This window comes from Triturus cristatus, chromosome 1_2 (genome assembly GCF_964204655.1).
Source record: "Triturus cristatus chromosome 1_2, aTriCri1.1, whole genome shotgun sequence".
In the NCBI taxonomy this organism is placed as follows: Eukaryota; Metazoa; Chordata; class Amphibia; order Caudata; family Salamandridae; genus Triturus; species Triturus cristatus.
The window spans coordinates 447,729,342-447,753,650 of NC_140580.1; the positions used below are offsets into that span (position 1 = coordinate 447,729,342).

The following is a 24,309-nucleotide window of genomic DNA, read 5'->3' on the forward strand; positions in this document are numbered from 1 at the left end:
TGTTCAAATGAGAGAATGTGAAAAAGCCCAATAGTTGATGATAATTACGGATTCAAAGTGGAGGAAAATGGAAAGGGTTGTGTAGAGCCCACACTATCAAAAGAACGTGCTTATCTAGTTAGGTGAACACAGAAGTCCTCTTCTGTACTTCATTACTGGTATTTTTGCAGATTTCCGTATCAGTTCGAAGTTAGCCTACCTAACTCCAAAGCATGAAAGAACTGGGATAACATAAACTGAGTGAGACCTATTTGGAGGACGTTTACTGTTAAAAATGTAGTTTGCAAAACAAAATAATATTTTGTTGGATGCTTATGTCGAGTATTTTAGAAATTGAACTTGTGTAATTTGTATATCTTTTTAGTGTGGCTGTAGTTTCTAAATCGTTTGAGGGGGTAACCAATAAAACAGAAGAGTGGTACGGTACACAGTACAAACAAGAAGCAATACCTGCTGAGGTCTTACAGGTCAGTCGATAATTTTCACTTTAGAAGAGCACATTTGTTTATTTTGACCTTTTGATTAGTTGTTAATTGGGTTTGCATGAACTCTTAGTTTGAAATCATGTGCAATTAATATGGTCAGTGTGATAATCATGTTAACAATGCAAACAGTGTATAAAAGAAAAGAAAATCTTTGGAGTAGTGTATCCTAACACTAAATTGGTTACAATTTTAAAAGTACATTTTAACAGATGCATATATGTATCTCAGTTTTGGTGCCCTTTAACAGGGCAGTTTCATGTTGGTTATATCCAGGGGCTTTGCTGTGTTCTCCCTGAAGCTCACTGTTCTTTCAAGTTGTTCTTTGTCTCTTATTCTTTTCCCCATTGAGCTATGAACAAACATTAGCACGTATTTAAAGTTTCAATATTGTACAATGAACGCATCATAAATGGTTACTTAAAATGAATTAGCGAGTGAAGTTAGACAGTGAGATAATATTTCTCAGTCTTTTTACCCCCTCACTGTTTCTATACCTATACTACTTCAGTTATGCCCGCTCAGTCTGGTTCTACAGAATTGATTCCTTCCAGTCATACGCTTTTTTGCAAGCTGAAGATATTGGAGTCTGACAGTCTCTTCATAATTCTGCTGGCCCCTGAAAAGCCTCTTGGATAAAGGTTTTAGGTGTTGGCCATGGACACGGTCTGTCTGGCCTGGAGAAAGGAAAACACCTAACAACCACTGTAAACGCATGGCTTAGGGACCAGGCATTTCACGCCACATACTACGGCATCAGAATATCAGTATTTCAGGTTATGTACAATGACTCTGAATGCAAACTGTTTTTGTTGTTAACCTTTTGTTCGAGGCATATGAGCTGTAGATCATATGCTTTTGCACAGATCGCCATCTAGTGTTGGGTCCGGATGTTTGCACTTTGTTTTTCTTTGAAGAAGTCTTTCCAGCCACGAGGTAGGTGACGCCTTCTTTTGGTGATAGTGTGCATGGGCATCGACTCCATTGTTCGATAGTTTTTTTCCGCCATCGGGTTCGGATGTGAATTGTTGCGCTCCGGTTCGGCACCGTTTCTTTGGGCCCCCTTTGCCACGCAATCCACTACCCTTGATGGTATTGTTTTATCGATCGCGTTTCCCATTCTCCGTGTATCGTTTGCTCTCTAAAACCTTCGATAGGAACATTCGTGGGAGGCCGCTGGGCCGACCCGCGCTATAATCGGTAGCAGCTGTTGGAACGGACTCCATTCAAGTTATGTCCAGGGTGTCGCCCTAAGATCCTGCGCACCGACTTGCACGAAGTGTGCAACCTTTGCCAATCCGCGGAACATGACGAGAGAGACTGCAACGCGTGTCAGTCATTTTGGTTGAACAAAACCCTCTGAAATATACCAACAAAGCGACTCTCGGCCAGACCTCCTTGGAGAAGAATCCGAACAACAAGAATTGCATGCGCAGGAAGCCGAAATGGAGGAGGAGCACGTCTCCGTATCCGACGCTGACTCCGATGGCGAAGACCTGACATCGGGACAAAGGATCGTGAGTAAAGAGACATTGTTCCCATACCATCTCCTTTATAAGAAAAAGGGTCAGGTCTCTCCTCTGCCTTCGGACCAAGGTCAGCATCGAGAAAAGGTTTTGAGCACCCCGCCATCAGGCTCGGCGCCGAAACGTAAGCAAAAGCCTTTCGGCTCGGGCTCTACCAGTCCCCACGCCGGTGCCGACTCGAAACCTTCGGCGTCGAAACGAAACACCTTCTGGTTTCCGTGCCACCGTTGCGTAAACTTAAATCTTCGTAGTCAAAACTTTCGGCGCCAAAACCGGTATCTAAAGAACGTACGGCAACTAAAAAGCCTCGGACCGAAAATCCACCGGATCCAAAACAAAAGGAAATGAATCCAGAAACTGGACATATTCATGGCAAATTCCTGAAAAGAGGAAAATGGGCTTACCAGAGTTTTACCACATTCCTTTAAAGAAGAAAAATGTGGCCACTAACCCTTCTTCTCCTTATATTTCACCTTCATCACCCATTCATGAAGAATTGCTTATTACACCTACACATTTCACTACACCGCCATCACCTGACCCACAGGATACAGGGGAGGGGATATAGATGACTATGCACCACAGGATACACCACAGGATCCTGATCCATGGGATTATTATAATGCCCCTCAACCAGATAATGACCCTGACTTATATCCATCCAGGCCTTCACCTCCTGATGATAGCATTGGGTACATTGAGCTCCTTAATAGGGCCACACCATATCATGGAGTAGAACTTCATAAGGAGAGTTTAGTTGAGGATTATTTGTTAGAGACACTGAGTTCATCTCAAAGGGCTACACAAACATTACCATTGTTAAAGGTGAACACACTGAGGATATCTTTAAAGATCCTGTAAGAGCTAGGATCATTATCCCAGGGTAGAGTAAAAATACAGAGGGGCACCTAATGACCCTGTGTATATCAAAGGTCAGTTACCCTTGGACTCTCTGGTCATTTCCAATGCTCGTAAGAGAGCTGACGCTCAAACAACAGGGGATGCCCCTCCTCCTGATAAGGTGTCCAAATTATTAGACGCTGTGGGAAAACGGATAGCCTCACAAGGGGCTTATAACTGTCGCATTGCGAATGCCCAAGCATTGTTGGCAAGGTATGATAGAGCTCATTATAATGAACTCAAAAAGCTCATTGAATTCCTTCCGGATGAGCATAAGACTAAAGCCAGTGACCTTATTCAAGAAGGCAAATGAATAACTAACACCTCTATCAGGTGCACGTTACATCAGGCAGATACAGCAGCTTGGGCAGTAAACACTAGTGTACTACTCCGTAGACATGCTTGGCTAAGGATTTCAGGGTTCAAGTCTAAAGTACAAGCCTCTATACTCAATCAACCTTTTGATAAACAGCATCTTTTTGGCCCAGCTGTAGATGTATCACTAGAAAAGATGAAAAAAAGATATCAAAGTTGCTAAATCCTTGGGACCCTTACAATCGCCTTCTAACATGGGTTCCTTTTGTCGCTCATTCTTTAGGGGCGCCTCCAAGAATGAATCTACAGAGAATCCCTCCTCCTCTTACAAGGGCAATAATCAGTCGCCCTCTTCAAGAGGTTATTTTAGAGGAGGATATAGAGGAAACAATGGGAACAAGGGGAGAGGCAGAGGTAATTCAACACGCACCTCCCCTGCAATCAGCAAGCAGTGACTTATTTCTCATAGCCCCCGATCATTTCACTCGTGTCGGGGGACTTCTTTCACAATTTCTACCCATTTGGAATATGATTACATCAGACAAATGGGTTATACAAATTATTCAATCTGGTTATTGCCTTCATCTTACAAGCACTACACCGATTATTCCTCCAAGATCACACCTCATGTCACAAGAACATCTCACCCTTCTAAAGCAAGAGGTTCTTTCTTTATTGCAAAAGGGAGCAATAGAACCAGTCCATTTACAATACCAAGGAACAGGAGTGTACTCCCTCTACTTCCTAATTCCTAAAAAGGACGGCTCTCTCAGGCCAATATTGGACCTCAGAGAACTAAATCTATACATTCAGTCGGACCATTTTCATATGGTGACATTCCAACAAGTGCTTCCTTTCCTTCAGCAAGGTAACTTTCTATCCACTCAGGATTTAAAGGACGCTTACTTTCATATTCCAATACACCTTGCACACCGCTAATACCTCAGGTTTGTGGTAGCAGGCCAACATTATCAATTCAAAGTCCTTCCCTTCGAAGTGACAACTGCTCCCAGGGTTTTCACAAAATGTTTGGTAGTAGTCGCAACCCACCTGAGAAGACATGTTCATGTCTTCCCATACTTAAACGACTGGCTCATAAAGGCCAGTTCGCATAACCGCTGTCTGCGTCACACACTGAAGACTGTGCAACTCCTTCACCAACTAGGATTCACAGTAAATCAGATCAAATCCCATCTTCAACCATACATGTCTCAAGGCTATCCAGGAGCTACTATAGACACATAAAAAGCTCTGGCATACCCAACTCCAGCCAAAATTAGAAATATTCAAAGCCTGATGTTCCAGTTCGAGCCTCAACACTCCTTACCAGCTTGAGTGTTCATGGGAATGATGGCGTCTTGCATTTTCATAGCTCCCTACGCAAGACTGCAGATGTGTCCCCTACAGGAATGCTTAGCAGGTCAGTGGAACCAGGTTCAAGATCAGTTATCAGATCTAGTGTTGGTAGACAGCCGCACTCATTGCTCTCTGCAGTGATGGAACACACAAAACCTTCAGCGACCCGGTGGGCCATTCATCACAAAATCCATCTCCTAGCAGAACACCTCCCAGGAGTAGACAATCAGATGGCAGATCTGCTAAGTCGTCAGTCACAGCAAATCCATGAATGGGAACTACATCCTCAAGTTCTCCTCCCATTCTTTCATATGTGGGGCTTCCCAGACATAGACCTGTTTGCCACGCAACTAAACGCAAAGTGCCCAAACTTTGCGTCCAGGTATCCCCACCCATTGTCCAAAGGCAATGCACAATGGATGAACTGGTCAGGGATATTTGCTTATGCTTTTCACCTCTCCCACTCATTCCATGAGTGGTTCGGAAACTCAACAAGCGTCCCTGACACTAATCCTAGTTGCTCCCACATGGGCACATCAACCATGGTTCACAACCCAATTGGAACTCTCAGTAGTTCCTCATCAAAAGCTACGTCTTACACCCAACCTCCTCACACAGAGCCATGGAGACATAAGACAGCCAGACCCCAGTCAACTCAATCTGGCGATCTGGCACCTGAAGTCCTAGAGTTTGGCTATCTTAATCTACGCCAGACTGTATGAATATCATCAAGGAAGCTAGACGTCCTACCACAAGAGCCTGTTATGCAGCAAAGTGGAAGCAGTTTGTGATTTATTGTAATAACAACCACATCAACCCGCTTGATGCTTCTGTCCAAAACATTATATGCTATTTGTTAAATCTACAAGGTTCCAATTTAGCATACACGTCCATATGTTTGCATCTAGCTGCTATAGCTGCATATCTCCAAAATAGACAACATCTTTCTCTTTTTAGAGTACCTGTCATTAAAGCGTTTATAGAGGGACTTGAGTTATTCCCCCGAGACGTCCACCTGCTCCAGTGTTGAATCTCAACATTGTTCTCACCAGACTAATGGGTTCACCCTTTCAACCATTGCACAGTTGTGAACTGCAATTTCTCACATGGAAAGTTGCTTTCCTAGTGGCTATTGCATCACTCAGAAGAGTGGGTGAACTTAAGGCATTAACTATACAAGAACATTTTTTACAAATACATCAAAACAAAGTAGTTCTTTGAACCAATCCTAAATTTCTGCTTCTTATATCAATCAATCTGTTGAGTTGCCTGTGTTCTTCCCTCAACCAGATTCAGTAGCAGAACGTGCACTACACACATTAGATGTGAAAAGAGCATTGCTTTATTACATTGAAAGGACAAAACTGTTCTGTAACACAAGTCAGCTTTTTGTCGCTTTTGCTCCACCACACAAAGGCAATCCTATATCAAAATCGGGTATTGCAAGGTGGATAGTTAAGTGCATTCAAATATGCTATGCAAAGGCTAAACAAACATTACCAGTTCCCCCCTAGAGCACACTCTACACGCAAACTGGGGGCTTCTATGGCAGTCTTAGGAAATATACCCATAGATGATATTTGCAAAGCTGCAACATGGTCTACACCTCACACATTCACAAAACACTATTCTGTGGATGTGTTGGCGGCACAGCAAGCTAGATTAGGCAAAGCAGTTTTACATACACTATTTCAGACCACTGCAACAGCTACAGGTTAGCCACCGCTTTGGGAGATAACTGCTGTGTAGTCTATGCAAAAGCATATGATCTACAGCTCGTATGCCTCGAACGTTAACTGCTACTTACCCAGTATGCATCTGTCCTTGGCATATAGAGCTGTATAGTCATAGGCGTCCGCCCACCTCCCCAGGTTTCTATACCTGCTGCAGTAACATCTTACCTAGATATATGCATTCATGGACATCTCCTTCTTACTGCTCTTACTAACTCCATTATCACCCTCTGCGGGAAAACAATTTAACAATGGAGTAGATGCTCATGCGCACTATCACCAAAAGGAGGAGTCACCTACCTCGTGACTGGAAAGACTTCTTTGTAGAAAAACAAAGTTCAAACATCCGGACCCAACACTAGATGGCGATCTATGCAAAAGCATATAACTCTACAGCTCTATATGCCAAGAACAGATGCATAAGTAGCATTTTCCTTTTTTGTTTTGATTGTGGACAAACAGCCTTTTAAGTTGGCCTGAAGTGTCTGTATTATTGACTAAATTTATGCTTGGTGTTCAACTTACAGAATTACTCAAATAAAAAGCTATTTTTTATGCCATCGCTTTGGCTTAAGTTCAGTTGATGCGCACCTTTCAGAGCAAGCATCTCAAGACTTGATGCTTATGCATGGAGGATGTCCTTTCAAACTTGGAATTAACGGAATTAGCACATTATTCAGATTCACAATTTTATTTTCCCCTGAACATGAGCCACAGGTCATTGTTCCAGCAATTGTCAGTTCTGAATGATATTTTTGAAGCACAGCCTTATATATATTCCAAAAAGATTGAAAGTCAAAAAGTCTATTATGCTCTTCTGGGTCCTCCACATAGAAAATATTCTAAGGGACATAGTATTCTGTGCTGAAATGTGACAAATCTTATAGTGTCAAGGGGGGCAATGACCGGCATCACACTCTGCTTCCACAAAAGATGATACACCTCAGCTTGGGACCAAAAGTAACTTAAATGCTGAGAAGACCTCAGATGGCTACGTGTAGTCTTGACATTAAAAACATTCAAAGCCCAATTGACTTTGAATCATTGCTGTGACTACTGTAAATTCTTTCAAAGCCGTGCGTTTGTATGTGACCCCTTGGTATCCAATACTGGAGAAACAAAGAAGAGGGAGGCTCCCAGAGGGTCATCCTTTGACCCTTACAACCTCTCTAAGCACGACTGATAAACTAGCTATTGAATATGCTGCCACAGAATATGCATCTCATCCAGTGACCGTGATATAACAACAAATAGAATTTGGGACAACTTTAGAATAGATAGTACTGGAAAAGAGCATGGGAGATATGCCTGCATTTCCCTCGCTGTCAGGTGAAGTCTCGGTATATCAGTGGTTTCAACAAAACAGAACAAACTTATTGTATCCAAGTGGATGAGGCAGTGTATGAATCCTGGTTCCTTCTAGAAATCTGAAACTATAACCACTATAAAGCCAATAGTTCCCAATTCTGCCAAGTGCATTGTGGCAAGGTGGAGTAGCTAAATGCTCACAAGTGATGCACGTATTTGACATCACACCTATTTCTGCATTTGAGGTTTCAAAGCCCATATATTAAATGTGCCATTGCATGGGCAACATCCTTTTCAATTACATTTTAGGAAAATTGGACAATGAAGAAGCAAAATGCATGGGTGCCCTGAAGCAAAAAGGTACTTCTTGCCGAGCAGTTACATCAGAGCACAGACTACAAAGCAGACAAAAATACACTAATTGTACATTTCGGTCAATGTGATGTGGGTAGCAGACCTTGGCGGCACCTGTCTACAAGTAAGAACCCGGCGTTTCATGGTAGAGAGAAATGCCAAAACCCCAGCTGTTGCATCTTCTCCAGCAGGTTCCCCGAAATAAATTATTCCCCCTGAAAAGGGGGGCCATTGGGTAGGTGCAAGTTTACCAGCAGGGTCAGGGACTATACCCTTTTATGTTCGATACTGAATAAAGATCGAACACTAAGAACAGTACTGGACTTTTGTCCACTGAATCGGTATATATGGCCAATCAAATTCAACTCTGCAGGGCTTCATACTGCTGTTAAAGATGGAAGACTTCTTAGCAGTCCCCAACATAAAGGTTTTCCAGCATGAATCCTTTTCTGGATTCATATAATGTGCATTATTCTGCCATCTAGTGGTTGGGTCCGGAATTTACTTTTTTTTGTGGGCGTCGACCTCCATTTGGTGCTAGGTCCATCACTTGTGTGTCATTGTCTAGCACCCTGGAAGTGCCTGTCCGTGGTAGCCATCTTCAGATTATTTTTTCCGCCGTTGGGTCTGGAAGCAAGGGAAGAACCCCAAAATTATAAAGAATTTTCCTGAAAACGTTTGATTTTTTTTGGGGCAAAAAAAACGGCGAACGAAGAACAAGCTACCGGAAAGGGACCTCCGTTCACGAAACCCCTCGTGGGACTCCGTCGGAACTTCATACGACGCACTTGGACCGAGAATGAGCCATGGTAGAGGTCATGGAAAAAACCTTTTAAGTTTTGTCCAAACTGCCACCACAAGTTTGCACAACGCGACCCGCACGAAGCCTTTAACCTCTGCCAACGAAGGGACCACGTGGACAAAGACTGCAAGGCCTGCACCATATTTGTGTCAAACTCTTGAGCCTCACCAAAAGCAGAGAGGGGAACATCGCCCAGCAATGTACAGCTGCCAGAAACAACAGGTATCACTGAAAGACTTGGGCCTCTTAAGCGACAAAGATGAACAGGTTGTGGCTGCAGAGTCAGCCCACGGAGGATCAGACGGCAGAAGCCGAGAAATGTGCGGCAAAGAAGGCGATGAAGGACGTTGAAAAGAGACCAGAAAAGGCAACAAAAGCCCCTCACCCCTTGGATACCAGGGGTCACAAAAAGAAAGTGCACAAGGCAGCCCAGGCGTCAAAGAAAATGACGACCGAGGGTCAGCCATGACCAAAGGAGTTCCACAGATCGCATACTAGGGATCAGACTAGGGCAAATCGTTGAAATTGGTGAAGACCAGCTCGAGTCGGGAGGCCCCGAAGGAAAACACTAAGCTTTAGGAGGCGGAAACCGTTGCACCAAGAAAGAGCATCTCTCACGCAAAATGTTGAAAAGGTCCTTGAGTTGGAAAAGAAGTGAAAAAACGTTAGAGGCAAGAATGAAGGCGCTTCATCAACTCAAAAAGGAGTTAAACGCACTAATGGAATACAGATTTCCTACCAGACCTTCCATAACTTCGGACGTCAAAGAGGAAGAGAATGCCCTTAAGGCACCGGCAACCCCCGACCCTCACGAGGAGGAAGCCGAAGAGGAGGTCGACAACACTGAAGAAGAAGAGGCAACAGGAAGTTTCGAGGAAGAAGGAAATGCACTCAACACAGAGTCCAGAGGAGGAGGTTTCTACTTAGCCCTCAAAGGCTTCACCACCAGATGACATAGCCTTCAATAACAGCCTGGCGAAAAGAGCAGCTGACACTTTCGGGGCTCCCGTAGAGGAGGAGAAAGGAGACTCATATTTTCTCCTTGAGACACTAATGCCATCCACAAAGGGTAGACAATTCTTCCCAATGCAACAAGTATACTGGAACAGGGCAAAGAAGCCTTTAAGGTGCCAGCTTAAGCAAAGGGAGTCACACCAAGAGTTGAGAACAAATACAGACCCTCCTCAAGGGTACAGCTGAAGACTGTGGCATATTTCATCAACATCACCACAGCAAGAAGGAGCAAAACTCATTCTTCCACTGGTCCACCCCCAGAGAGGGAAAGCGAAAGACTAGATATGGTGGTTAGGAAGATGGAGAGAGAGGCAGCAACACAATGGCGTCTCACCAATTCAAATGCTCTCTTCAATAAATATGGCCACCAGCTATGGGGCGAGATTGAGGAGTTAATAAATAAACTTCAAGAGGATGAGAAAAAGAGGATAAAGTCAGTCATTTAACATTGCAAATACCTGCTAAAGTCAGCCCTTGATTCGGCTTGATACAGCCATTAGATAAATGTGTACAGATACTACCCTCAGAAGACACGCCTGGCTGAGGATTTTAGGCTTTAAGCACAACGTTCAAACAACAATAACTAATAAGCCTTTTACAGGAGACACTTTCTCTGTCCACGAGGTGGATGACTCCTTACAACAGATTAAAAAGGACAACGAAACAGCAAGAGTGAAGGGTGCTCTACAGTCTAGAGATACCTTCAAATTGGGAGGAAGCAACCTCCGAAAACCTGCAGGAAGAGGGAATTTTTCTGCAGGGCAGCACCAACAGCAGACGCATGGCAGCATACAATAGTCAAGCCAACTGTCTGGATACCAATCCTGGCAACAGCACCCGAAGCAGCCTTTTCGTGGTAGAGGAAAGTCTAGAGGACAATCCTGCAGAGGGGAGGAGCAGGCTGCAAGTGACTTGGGTGCTAAACTGGTCCGCTATACACCACCAGTGGGAGGCAAAATAGCCCAGTACTCACAAGAATGCTAAAGGATCACCTCAGACAGTTGGGTTTTAAACATGGTGCGCCACAGCTATTGTATAGAACTGACACACATTCCACCAAAAAAAGAAGTTTCTAAAAACAGTACTTTTAAAATTAGGGAAAGAGGTAAAGGAACTCTTACAAAAAAATGCAATAGAGAAAGTACCAACAATGGAGCACAACAAAGGAAACTCCTCACCTTACTTCTTGGTACCAAAGCAAGATCTCACATTAAGACGATTCTGGATCTCCGATTCATAAACAAATTCATTCATGTGTAGCATTTAAAGATTACAACCCTACAAGAGGTATTTCCATTCCTACAAAAGGGGTATACATGGCAACCATAGACTTAAAAGACACCTACCTCCAAATACCCATGAATCAAAGACACTAAATATCTCAGGTTCATGCACAAAGACACGCTCTACCAATTCAGTCTTAACCTTCGGAATAAAATCTGCACCAAGAGTTTTCACAAAATGCCTAGCTGTGGTGGCAGCATTCCTAATAAGGAAAGGAATTTATGTCTACCCTTATCTAGACGACTGGTTGGTGAAGGAAAACTAAAATCATGAATGTCACAAAGACAGGGGCGCTAGGTGGCGCCAGACCAAGATGGCCGCACCGCCGTGAGGCTCTGGCAGCCTGGCCCAACGATCCTGTATTTATTTGCTGTTCGCACGATCCCCGTGCGCTGTGAAGGGGAGCCTGGGTGGAGGGTGCTCACCGCCACCCTTGGTGCAAGTTTCGGCCCGATTGCGGAGGCCTCTGAAGATCTGTACGGAGAGTGACTGGGATCAGCCCTGGAGCTGCGGGGCGGGCGCTGTGCTCACGCCAGTCCGGTGCGGCCACGAGGGATAAGGCCCCGAGATATCTGCGGAGCGCCTGCATCTGGGAGCACGGAGCCGCCTGGGTCCCTGACGTCGGAATACCGGGCGCTGCACCCGTGAGCCTGGAGGCGTCGGGCTGCGCTGCGGGGCCCTGAGGAGGAGCTACGAGGCTTTGCCATCCTGCACCTGAGGCGCCGGAGGGCGGCGGGCGCGCTGCCTGTGTGCTGCGCTTCCCTGAGGGTCGGGGAGCCTCTCGAGGACACTGAGGAGGACACGGTGGGGGCTCCATGGGGCCCGCGACGGCGGACAATTACGGAGAGTTGCTGTGGTGGCTGTTCTTCGCTGGCCCGTGGGGGGGCCTCCTTTGCCTGCAGTGGAGCCGGGCCTCGCTGGCCATAATTGCCGTGACAGCCTGCATTCGAGCCCTGGGGCCCCTCGTCATTGGTGAAGCTGTGGGCGCCCCTGTGCACAGAGGGGCCGTTTGCTGCTTGTGAGGCGCGCTGGGGCGCCGCGACGAGGGCTGCGCACTCAACTGGCCTGGGGATGTCTTGCTGCCTCGCATACTTTGGAGCCTGGAGGTAAACTTTGCCGCATTGCCAAACGCGGGGCGCCTTTACCGCGGCCTTCGTGTACTCTGCTGTGTGCCTCCTGCTATCTGGACGTGGGGACGCTGTGAGGCGACTGCCACTGAGTAATCGAGGCGCCTGTGACGGTTCGTGTGGCCGGGGTGAGCCTAGCTGCGCTGGTTGCCCCCGTGATTGCTGGCCTGTGGCGAGGGGCTGACCTGGATCCCCCCTGCCTTGGACGTGGGCACGCTATCTGGGGCCGGCGGGGATCGTGGGCGCGTCATCGGATAGGGGCGGCTGGTCGGCGGAGCGCTGACACCCCACTAGTACTTGGGCCCCGGCTGGACTGGACACGCCCGTGGTGATGTGGAAATCGGATGGACGGCAGCAGCGGCTTCAGTTCGAGGCTAAGAAGGTGGGCACCCGCTCGGTGGCGGGGGACCCCCATGGGGGCGAGCGCGAGTCGCCGCCTGGCCCTACGGAGCGCCCGGAAAACGAGGTCAAGGAGATGCTCACACTGCTGCAGCAGAGTGTGAACGGTCTGTCTGGAAAAATGGACACTATGAACACCAGGCTCAATTTCCTTGTCTTAAAAGTGGACAAACATGATGAGCAGTTGAAGGAAGTGGAGCAGCGCATTTCGGACAATGAGGATCGCACTGGCACCATGGACAAGCAGCTAACCCAGATGGACCGCCTCCTTAAGGTGATAGCGGCAAAGAACGAGGATTTGGAGGCCCGCAGCCGCCAGAACAACATACGCCTTACTGGGATTCCGGAGAGTGCGAACACTGGTCGTATGGAGGAATATGTGGAGCGGCTCCTTCTGGCAACGTTTGGAGCGGAGGCATTCTCGCCCCACTTGATTGTTGAGCGGGCCCATAGATAGCTTGGTCCTCGGCCTCCGCCTGGTGGGACGCCTCGGCCTATCGTGGCCCGTATACTCAACTACAGGGATCGGGACGTGGCCTTGCGAAGGAGAAGGGAACAGCAAAATTTGCGATTCGAGGGTGCTGCATTCTCTATCTTCCCAGACTTCACCATGGCTGTACAGGAGGCGCGGCGTAAGTTTGTGGCCGTGAAACAAAAACTGCGTAAGGCTGGTGTTGAGTACGCCCTGCTGTATCCGGCTAAGCTGCGCCTCCGGCACCAGGGCCGCACGACTCTGTGCACGACCCCCCCAGCAGGCGGAGGACTTTCTGAAGAATCTGCAGCGTCACTCGCCTGGCCGGACTGATGCTGTGGAGGGTGCTCGTGCCCCCTCGCCTGCCCTCTAGGGGCGGGGTGGGGAGTGAGCATCTCCTGGCCCATATGTCGGCGCTGCCTCCGCTGCAGGTTTGACTGATCCATTGATGTCGAAGGTGAGCCGAAGATTCGGGGGTGGTTATTGAGGACTCGTGGCTATACAGCCCAGGACTTCCAATCTTACGGGGATTTAGACGGGGGGGGGGGGGGGGAATGTTATCAGTGACTGATCCGTCTGCCTATACGCTTTGGTAATTCCCCTAGCACTCCCCCCCTATTGTGCATTGGGATGAGATAGGGGACACGTGTGTACCTTGATGTGTAGCCAGGCCCCCTCCCAACGCTCCCTCTCCAAGCTCCTGCCTTCTTGTAGGGTAGGCGGCCACTATACTGGGAGGGGGCTCAGGGAGGGCTATCTGGGACCGCTGGCGCCCCCATCATGGGCAGTCCCCTACAGTGTGGCAAGTTTTTTGTTTCTAAGTTGACCCAATGGTTGGGGTCACCAGGGGGTTGGGGTGGGGCAGGTGGTACTGATGCCGGCACGGTTGGGGTGCTGATGTGGGTGGGACGGGACGGCATTTATGGGATGGGTGTTTCTTTGGGGGGAGGGGGGGTGGAGGGTTATTGGCAATTGTTCAGGCGCTTAAGGAGGTTGTTGATCACGGCGTTCAGGGTACCCACTCCGAAGGAGGGAGGATGGCACTAGGAGTTAGGCCTCTAGGCAGTAATCCCTTGGGCATTTTTTTAAATGCAGCGCGCACGCACACCCTGCACTGACCAAATTGAAGCTATTGACCTGGAATGTCAGAGGGCTGGGGGACCCCCGCAAGTGGCATCAGATACTCTAATATTTGGATAGGCATCATGTCAATGTGGCGCTCCTCCAGGAAACCCACATGGACCCTAGGGCTGACCCTACGTTCGGGAGCAAATGGGCCTCGGAGCGAATGTTCTCGTCCTATTCCACGTATGCCAGGGGCACAGTTATCCTCATAAAACGGGGCTCGCCGTTTGTGTGTGCGGGACAGTGGCGGAGTAGAGATGGGAGGAGTTGCATGTTGTGGGGCACGCTGGGTACGCAGTCGGTTGTGCTGGTGAATTGCTATGGCCCTAACGTTGATGATCCCGATTTTCTGAATTCACTCTGGGGTCAGATCTCGGAGGTGGGGGCCACACATGTGCTATGGGCTGGGGATTTTAATACGGTCAGTGACCCCCGGTGGGACCGATCTGGCGCACTGCCGCACCATTACACCCGGAGCCAGGCGGCGCTGGCTGCGCTTCTTACACATGAGGGACTTACCGACCTCTGGTGATACACCCACCCGGATGGGAGAGAGGGTACGTACTACTCGTCGGTTCATGCGGCCTGGTTGCGGCTGGACTACTGGCTGGGGTCCAGGGGGCTTTGTCATTGGGTCTGTGCGGTGGACCACCTAGCGCGCACCTTTTCGGACCATTCGCTGGTGTGCCTCACACTGGAGATACCTAACCTGGTTGCCACTCCCAGAAGCTGGCGGTTGGTCCCTGAGGCGCTCTTGGACGAGGTCTTTAAGACTGAACTGGGGGAAGAGATAGAGGGGTTCTTTGGCCGCAACAAGGGGTCGGTGGCGCAGGTGGGCACGCTCTGGGAGGCCTTCAAGGTCACAATTCGTGGCACCTGTATGGCCAAGAGCTTTGGCGTGTTGAGGGACCTGCGGCGGCAGCTGCGCTTACTTGAGGGGCAATTAAAAGTACTGGAACGGGACCTTTGGAGGGAGGACTCGGGAGAGGGGAGGGCTAAAATGCGTGACACCATTACCGACCACTCCTCCACTGCTGAGCGGGAGGCTCGGTTTAGGGGGAAATATGCTACTGCCAGGAGGTATGGCGAAGGTGGCAGGCCGGGGCGTGCTCTGGCACGGGACATCAGGCGCCCGTGTTACACCAATTACGTGCTGGAGATAGAGGATGCGCAGGGGGAATAGGCACAGGGATGGCTTGGAGATTCTGAATACCTTCACTACCTTTTACGAATCCCTTTACTCGTCTAAAGGGGTGAATACACAGGACTTTGCGGCATTCTTCGGGGACATAACCTTGGGGTATCTTAGCGGGAGGCAGAGGGAGTTTTTAGCTACCCCATTTACGATGGAGGAGATCCAAGAGGCTATTGCCCAGTTGCCGGCGGGGAAGGCGCCGGGATCCGACGGCCTGCCGGCTGACTTCTATAAATTATATATGGATCATCTCGCTCCTGTGCTGCTAGAGGTCTATTCTGAGGCGCTGGAGGCGCAGGTGTTGCCTGCTTCTATGAGGGAGGCCCTAATTATATCTTTGTTGAAACCCGGTAAACCCCCTGCCAAATGTGATTCATATCGGCCCCTATCGCTAATCAACGTGGATATCAAGATCTTAACTAAAATGGTGGCGAATCGATTGAATCTCCTCATGGATAAGCTGGTGCTGCCTGATCAGGCAGGATTTATCCCAGGGAGAGCAACGTCCCATAATTTGCGCACTCTCTTCTCGATTATGCATCAGGTGGCTCCGCACCTCCCTCTGGCCGCTGTGTTCTTGGACGCCACCAAGGCGTTCGACTCGCTTGAATGGGACTATCTTCATGCGGTCCTGCGCAACATGGGGTTCCCGGTAGGATTTTCGGCTTTGATACAGCTTCTGTATACCGCGCCAGTGGCTAAGGTCATGGTCAATGGTCACACCTCACGCGCTATATTGCTCTCCCGGGGCACGAGACAAGGATGCCCGCTGTCTCCTCTGCTGTTTGCGTTAGCGATGGAACCCTTGGCGGCGTGGGTGCGGCAGTATCATCGGGACAAGGCGCTCAGCTGCCTTTGCGTCCCATCCTCATCTCGCTCTACGCGGACGATGTGACTCTCTATGTGAAGGACCCACAGAATAACCTAAATCCGCTGCTGCGGGAGTTGGTGCGCTTTGGGGGGCTTTCGGGGAACCACATCAACTGGGCTAAATCCCAGATCTTGCCACTTACGGCGGCTGTCACGCGTTTTCATACTGACTTTCCGTTGGAGTGGTGCGACTCCACCGTGCGGTACCTCGGGGTGCAGGTGTCTGCGGACCGGGAGGAACTTATGAGAGACAACTATGGGCGGGCGATTGACGCGCTGAAGGACACGGTTACGCGCTGGATTGCCCTGCCTCTGTCCCTGGCGGACAGGATATCCCTTATTAAAATGGTGGTCCTTCCGAAAATGCTGTACTATTTCACAAACATTCCCTACCACCCGGGACGGGTGTTCTTCGCTACTCTGCGCACTGAACTGTTGCGGCTAGTGTGGGGAGGGAAGCAGGCCCGCATCAAGTGGGAGGTCCTGGCCCGCCCGTATGCGGCGGGTGGCTTGGATCTGCCGAATTTTGAGTTATATTATCAATGCGCCCAGGCCCATTATGCGCACTATTGGACGGGGGGGCCGCGATACACGGCACACGTGGCCACAGAGCACTGGCTGGCTGACCCCGTACCGTTGGATGGGGCATTGTGGCGTGGCACCTCCCAACGGGACCGCTATTCTGATACCGTGGAGTGCACGGGCCGGTCTTGTGGGTGGATCATGAAGCATACTGGCGTGGCTTTCTTAATTCTGAATCCTCAGCACACGTAAATAATATAAATCTTATAGTCTGCAGTGTGTATAAGAACATAAGTACACAGAGAACAGAAACCATGAATCAAATACACAATCTTCTTTGTGTCTTCTTTATTAAGAAGTGTTCAAGCGAAACATCAAAGTCACAGCCAGTCACAGCCAACACGTGTTTCGTCGCATCGGGAATGTAGTCCCACGACTTCCTCAAGGCTGTGCAAACAAACAGATAAATACCAACTCATATCGTGAATGGTCATTGACAGGGGTTTAGCATCAACAGTAACCAACAATTAATTTTCAAATGAAATAAGAAAAAGTAGAAAGTCAGGTATTGCGTAATAAACATTAGAAGTTCAATGTGACGAGTAAGAAGGAAACAATTGGAAGCGCCAAGCACCAAGGCCGAATATTTACCTATCTTCTTAGATAGGCAAATATTCGGCCTTGGTGCCTTGATGTGTGTTGTGAATCACCACCGGTGGACATGCGGTTTGACGTTTACTTTCTCACGACAGCATAAAGGATAGTTGTTATCTCGCTCAACTACGCTAATCACGAATAAATCACATATAAAACTCACGATTAGGTCGTCTTTTCTCTCCATTCTTTGGGTGTATCACATAAGATTATATCTTAACGCTTCCAATTGTTTCCTTCTTACTCGTCACATTGAACTTATAATGTTTATTGCGCAATACCTGACTTTCTACTTTTTCTTATTTCATTTGAAAATTAATTGTTGGTTACTGTTGATGCTAAACCCCTGTCAATGACCATTCACGACATGAGTTGGTATTTATCTGTTTTTTTGCACAGCCTTGAGGAAGTTGTGGGACTACATTCCCGATACGACGAAACACGTGTTGGCTGTGACTGGCTGTGACTTTGATGTTTCGCTTGAACACTTCTTAATAAAGAAGACACGAAGAAGATTGTGTATTTGATTCATGGTTTCTGTTCTCTGTGTACTTATGTTCTTATACACACTGCAGACTATAAGATTTATATTATTTACGTGTGCTGAGGATTCAGAATTAAGTTATGTCAAGCTTTTGCTTACCCTTGTAGAGTGTGTGGTTTCTCTACACCTCTAGCACCGTCATATAAGTGATTTATAAAAACCTATGTGTACTTTCTCTGAGGCGCCATTATACCTATGACACATACCACAGTACTGGCGTGGCTTTGCTGTATTCCCCGCTGCTCCCGCTCGTATATCATCCCCGTATGCCCTTGTTGCAGGAGGGGGTCTTCCATAAATTGAAGCAGCACAGAGGGCTGCGCACGTGGGTGGACCTATATAGGGATGGCAGATTCATCACGCTGCAGCAGCTATGCTCGGACCCTCCCCCTAGCACCATGGAGACCTTCTTGTACGTCAGACTCCGAGCTGGAGTTCGGGCCGTTATGCCTGACTATCCCTTAGAGCCGGCGCCGTCGCCGCAGTTACATGCGATGCTGCGGGCTACTACTGCCTCTCACTTGGTGTCGACCCTATACCGCTCGATTTACTCGGAGACGGAATATGCACGGTGCGCTGCGCGTGGCAAATGGGAGGAGGAATTGGGACAGCCGCTGCCGGACCGGGACTGGTTGTTCAGCTGTAAGCAGACGGAACAGGTTGCTGCTAACAGTCGGCTCCGTGTTACGCACTATAAATTCATTCAGCGTTACTACTACACCCCAGTGAAGCTACATCGGTTTGGGCTGCGGGAGGACACTAGATGCGACAGGTGCGGGGCCGAGGGAGACGACATGCTGCATCTGGCGTGGGAATGCCCCTCTGTTTATTCGTTTTGGGCTCTGGTGTTCGATGCGGTAGGGAAAATGATTGCTGGCCCCCTGCCTCCGACCCCACAGATGGGCATCCTGGGTTGCACAGAGAGCATACCGGCTTCCCATAGGAAATTCGGCTCCTTTTGTTTTCTCCTTGCCAAGCGCAGTTTGGCCTGCAGGTGGGGGAGAGGGCGGGCCCCGAAGTTTAAGAGAAGGCTTGAAGATCTGATACGTTGGCAGGAACAATTAACATTGTATACGGACCTTTTGCCGACTGCCTCCAAACCCCGTGATATTTGGGACCCTCTAAGGGGGTACCTGCTTCAGACCCCTCTGACAAAATTAGACACTGTGGCCACTGAGTCCTGAACGGGTGGCTGCGCCACCTTACCTACCTGGCGGAGTCCTCTGTGCGGGCGCGCTGGTGGAGGACATGCTTCAGTATAGCTGTACTGGCCGTGTCCCTCCCTCTGGTATCTTCCGATATTCCACTTGGGTGTTATGCTGTGATGCCATTGATTGTGTCGGACTGCACTTCGTGTTGCCTGATGTTCTTGCTCTTATCTGTTTTATTGTTCACGCGGCCGGCCCTGGTGGGGTTGTAGGCGGCATGCTGTGTTAATATCTCTACTGTGCTGCTTTCTGACTAAAGTACATTGCTGCCGGCTCCGTTGGGGTTGTAGGCGGAGAACAGCTGTGTCAGTATGATTGTTTTTCCTTTTGTCAATAAAGGTTTTTGGGAGAAAAAAAAACATGTTTTTCACTCTAATTTATTTTTCATAACAAGAAAATGATTGGGTATTAATAGCTTACATTTAGCAATTAGATTATGCTTATGAGTTTAAATAAAAAAATGAACGTCACAAAGACATTCAAAAGATAATAACAACTCTGCAAAGACTTGGCTTCTCCATAAGCCTCAAGAAATCATCGCCAACCCCAGGACATGAAAAGATCTCAGTAGCAAGACTGAATTCCAAAGTACACAGGCTTACCTACCCAAACAAGGATTCGAGCAATCAAGAGCAAACTCTTCTACCAGAAGGGGCAGTCTCTGACAGTGAGGATGGATATGAAATTAATGGGCGTTATGGCATCATGCATCCCCCTCATTACCCATGCACGTCTGCACATGCGCCCTATGCAACAAATGGTCACAAACCACAGCGAGTTAGGAAGATGTCGTGGTTGTAACAGAAAAGGTACAGAAGGAAACAAAATGGTGGACATCCAAGAACCTAAGTCTAGGCAGACCTTTCAAAACGACAATTCCTACATCGCACAAAGTAGGAGGAGTGCATACAGGAACTTAAAAATCCGTGGTCAGTGGAACAACTCGAACTCCATAAAACACAACCACTTCCTAGAGATAAAAACAGTGCTACTAGCACTGAAAGCTTTGCAAGCCCACATTGCAGGGAGGATAGTATTGATCCAGACGGACGATACACCAACGATGTTTTACCTGATCAAGGAGGAATATAGAAAGCTGGCTCTGTATAAACTATATCAAAAAGAGATCTAGTGTGCACAGAGTCCAGTAAGTCCGTGAAGGTACAGCAGAGGACAAAGTAGATAATATCTTACTCTCAATTTAGTGGGAGACAGCGTTTACAACGCTGTCAGTACCACAGGCGTTGATAACGCGGACGTTACATCGTCCCCGTTGTTGCCATGCATGGCATTACATAGCAAGTTGTTTCAACGACTTGCGCTAGATGTGTGCAACACCAGGGAACGTGTTGGATCTTAAGTCCAACACATTCCCTGCTGTTGCGCTAACTGGAGTAGGAATAGTAATTTATACTATTCCTCAGTCCAGCGCGCCATCTAGTGCAAGTCGTAGAAACGACTTGCGATGTAATGCCAAGCGTGATAACAACGTGGACGATGTAACGTCCGCGTTGTAACCTACCGCGTGGTATTTGCTCGCGGTGAAATGTTATATATTCCAATTTAGTGGTAGCTGGGCTGAGCAGTTAGGCTTATCAGAGGGGAGTGTGAATGCATTTGTTGTACACAGTCATGCAAGGCAGGAACACGCACTCAATGACTATCTCTTGGCCAGTGTTTATAAAAATATTACTTTAGTTACTTCTATTTAAGAAACCAAGTGGAACTCTGTTACATTGGCTAATGTTTTTAGAAGTGTTAGAAATACCTAACAGGTGCATGAAATACTTTTCAGTACCACGAAGATACTGTTTTCAGGATCAACACTTAGTGCAATACAGAGAAAAAACAATGCAATCCAATTGGAGGAGAATACAGGTAAGTAACTCTCAGGTAAGTTACAACATACACGACTTTCAGGTTCAGTCTGTAGGTTGTTGAACCAACACAGGGCAGGGGTCAGGAGGACACCAGGAGTGCACCGTCTGCTGCACAGGGGCTGCCGGGGGCAGAGGTCAAAGGAGGGGCCGGGTGCCCAATGCAGGTCTATGGAGAACGGGAGGTGGGGGGAGGGCTCAGCAGTGCACCAGGTGCAGGCAAGGGCCTGGGTTCAAAGAACAACATAAAGGGGGGGGGGTCACAAGTTGGTACCAAGAGCTCACCTCCAGTGGCACATGGGTGGCTAGGAGCAGGGTGCAAGCAGGCGTCGAACTCCCAATTGAAGAAAATTAGGTTCTTTGGTTGAGGAAAATAGCTGCAGGCTCGGCCAGGAGACTGGCTGAAGGGGACCAACGAGTGGAGAGCTAAGTAGGAAAGTTGCTTGGCAGCAGGACACTGTCCAGCACCCAAAGGCCTGGGAGCTGCGGGTGCAGGGGTCTTACTTGGCGTCTGGTTTCTTTCACCGAATCCGGTTGCGGTCAGGGCGACCCTTCAAGATAAGGCTGCAGCCATTCAGAGGAAGCTCAGGAGAAGTAGTCCAACGCTAGATCCCAGACCAGGATCAATAGGGAAACGTCACTGTATCGTTGGGCCACCTGGACTCTGGTCAAGGGCAACAGTGCAGAGTGGTGAGGACTCGCGGTTTCAAGAGGCACTGAAGTCCTTGTAGGAGGTTGCTTTTGCTGGACAAATCTGGTGTCCATGGTAGACAGTGTCTCCACTAATTGGAGCTGCCCAAATCAGCACAACACAAGGTGAGATCCTTTGAGGCGTACCACCAAGTGCTGCTGTTCCTGTAAGGGGGAGGTGGGGAGTGCCTCCATCCATAGCAGGCTTTGTTTCTGACCTCCGAGAGCACAAAGGTTCTCACCCCATGAGGTTAGAAACTTGTCTGGTCTTGGCTGGCAGCCACCAGTCAGCCAATACACTAGAACCTGGTCGTTTTTCAGGGGGCATTCTCTAAGATGCCCTCTGCCTGCATTTTATAGTAAATCCAATACTGGCATCAGTGGGGGTTGATTATGCTGAGAAATTTGATAGCAAATTTCTCAGTCTTCAGTAAAGCCATCATGGAGCTGTGGAGTTCGTTTTGACAAACTCCTAGCCCTTGTACTCAAAATGGCTTCACTGCACTTACAGGGACCGAGAATGAACTCCGATACTGGAGGGGCAAATTGCTCATGCAGCTATGCCTCCACCTGTGGTATAGTGCACCCTGCCTTAGGGCTTTAAGGCTTGCCAAAGGGTTGACATACCTATGACACAGGCAGTGGTGTGTAGGCATGGCATTCAAGAATGTGTCCCACATCGACTTTCAGTTAAGCTACACCACAACACACATCCTGCAAAGGCAGTGTGTATGTGTTTGGTGTGGGATCCTTTAGGGTGGCACAATAGATTCTGCAGCCCTAAGGGGCCCTCTCTGGTCAAAAGGCCCTGGTACCACTGGTACCTTTCACAAAGGACTTATATGTGGGCGAAGAGGTGTCAATTGTGGGAGCAATGGTACAGGTTTTAGGAAAGAACACTGGTGCTGGGTCCTAGTTAGCAAGATCCCAGCACACACTCAATCAAGTTAGCATCAGATATCAGGCAAAAAGTTAGGGCGTGACCATGCAAAAAGGGGCACTTTCCTACAGGAACTAAGTCATTCACCCTAAGCAAAATAGCTCAAGAGATAATGCAATGAGCTATATCACGGAGGATCATCCTGCAAACAATCCATCTACCAGGGAACGATAACCTGGAAGCAGATCAACTGAGCAGACAGAACTGAAACTCATATGAATAGGGAATAATGGGGAACAGCCTTGACCGAATTTTCAGACTCTGGGTAACGCCAACAATAGACTTATTCGCAACAGCGGAGAACAGGAAATGCCAATTCTTCGGCTCCAGGTTTCAACACCATCTATCAGAAGGGAATGCCCTGTCACTAAATTGGTAAACAGATATTTGCCTACGCCTTTTCCCCTATTCCTCCACTACTCAAAGTACTGGAAAAGGCCATGCAACCAGAAACAAACCTAATGCTCATAGCCCCTCAATGGGTGAGACAAACCTGATACTCAAATCTTTTCCAACTGTCCAAAGGACAGATGATTGAATTCAAAGAAGAGCAAGACTTCACTTGCAAAAGGGACATGTGTTCCATCTGAAACAAGCAACACGCAGCCTGGCGCTTGAGTACATAGAATTTGGACATCTAAACTTAACACAAAGGACAATGGCGGTACTAAGGGAGGCAAGAAATCAACCACATGACAGTGCTGTGCAGCTAAGTGGAAAAGGTACCTCCTATGGTGCAAAGGCAACAATACCCTAGATTCAATGTCTACACAGGAGACTGTGATTATCTATCGTAACCATTTGCCAGACAGTGCAATTAACTATTCAAGCCTCAAGGTGCATCTTGCGCCAATTGTAGCGTACACCGGGGAGCATCATGTAAATGTTTTTTGCACATCACCAGTCATCAAAAGGTTCTTGGAAGGTTCCAAAAGGATAGCTCCCCCAAGGAAGGCTCCAGCTCCTATGTGGAGTTTAAACACTGTACTTGCACAGCTTATGACAGAGCCTTTCGAACCAATGCACAAAGCAAAACTACAGCATATCACAATAAAAACTGCTTTAATTGCAATAACATCACTACAGCGAGTAAGTGAACTTCAAGCTTTAACTTTTGAAGAACCATACATGCAAACCCACAAGGACGAGATAGTTCTTAGAACTAATCCCCAGTTCCTACCCAAGGTGGTGAGCAATTTTCATCTGAATCAAACATTCACTTACCAGCTTTCCTTAAGAACCCTCAAACACGGCTTGAAAGAACCCTACATACCCTTGACATAAGATGAGCATTACTATATTATCTACAGGGGACAAATTTCGTAAGGAGAGTCAGTTATTGCTCTCTTACCCAAGGTCCAGCATAGGTTCACCTGTTACAAAAGGAACAATTGCACAATGGATTCTTGAGGCAATTCAAATATGCTACTCCGCAGGGAAAACTTTAACCTTCTGCCCAAAAGTGCATTCAACCAGGAATAAGGGTGAAACCCTAGCCTTTATTGCAAATGTGCCAATAGACACTATATGTGCAGCCGCTACATGGGCATTCCCCATACCTTTACCAAGCATTATTGTGTGGATATACAAATGACAAAAAAAGCGCAGGTGG

The 24,309-nt window shown here is 48.0% G+C and overlaps 1 protein-coding gene across 4 annotated transcripts in view; it reads left to right on the top strand.

Moving 5' to 3' along the window:
• IDE (insulin degrading enzyme) overlaps positions 1–24,309 on the top strand; it is a 1,118,175-nt gene that overhangs the window by 582,197 nt on the left and 511,669 nt on the right. For all 4 annotated transcript variants that reach the window (XM_085606153.1, XM_085606152.1, XM_085606150.1 and 1 more), the window contains exon 12: positions 365–467. In XM_085606153.1, coding sequence (XP_085462279.1) covers positions 365–467 — 103 coding nt within the window. The remainder of the gene's footprint in view (positions 1–364; positions 468–24,309) is intronic.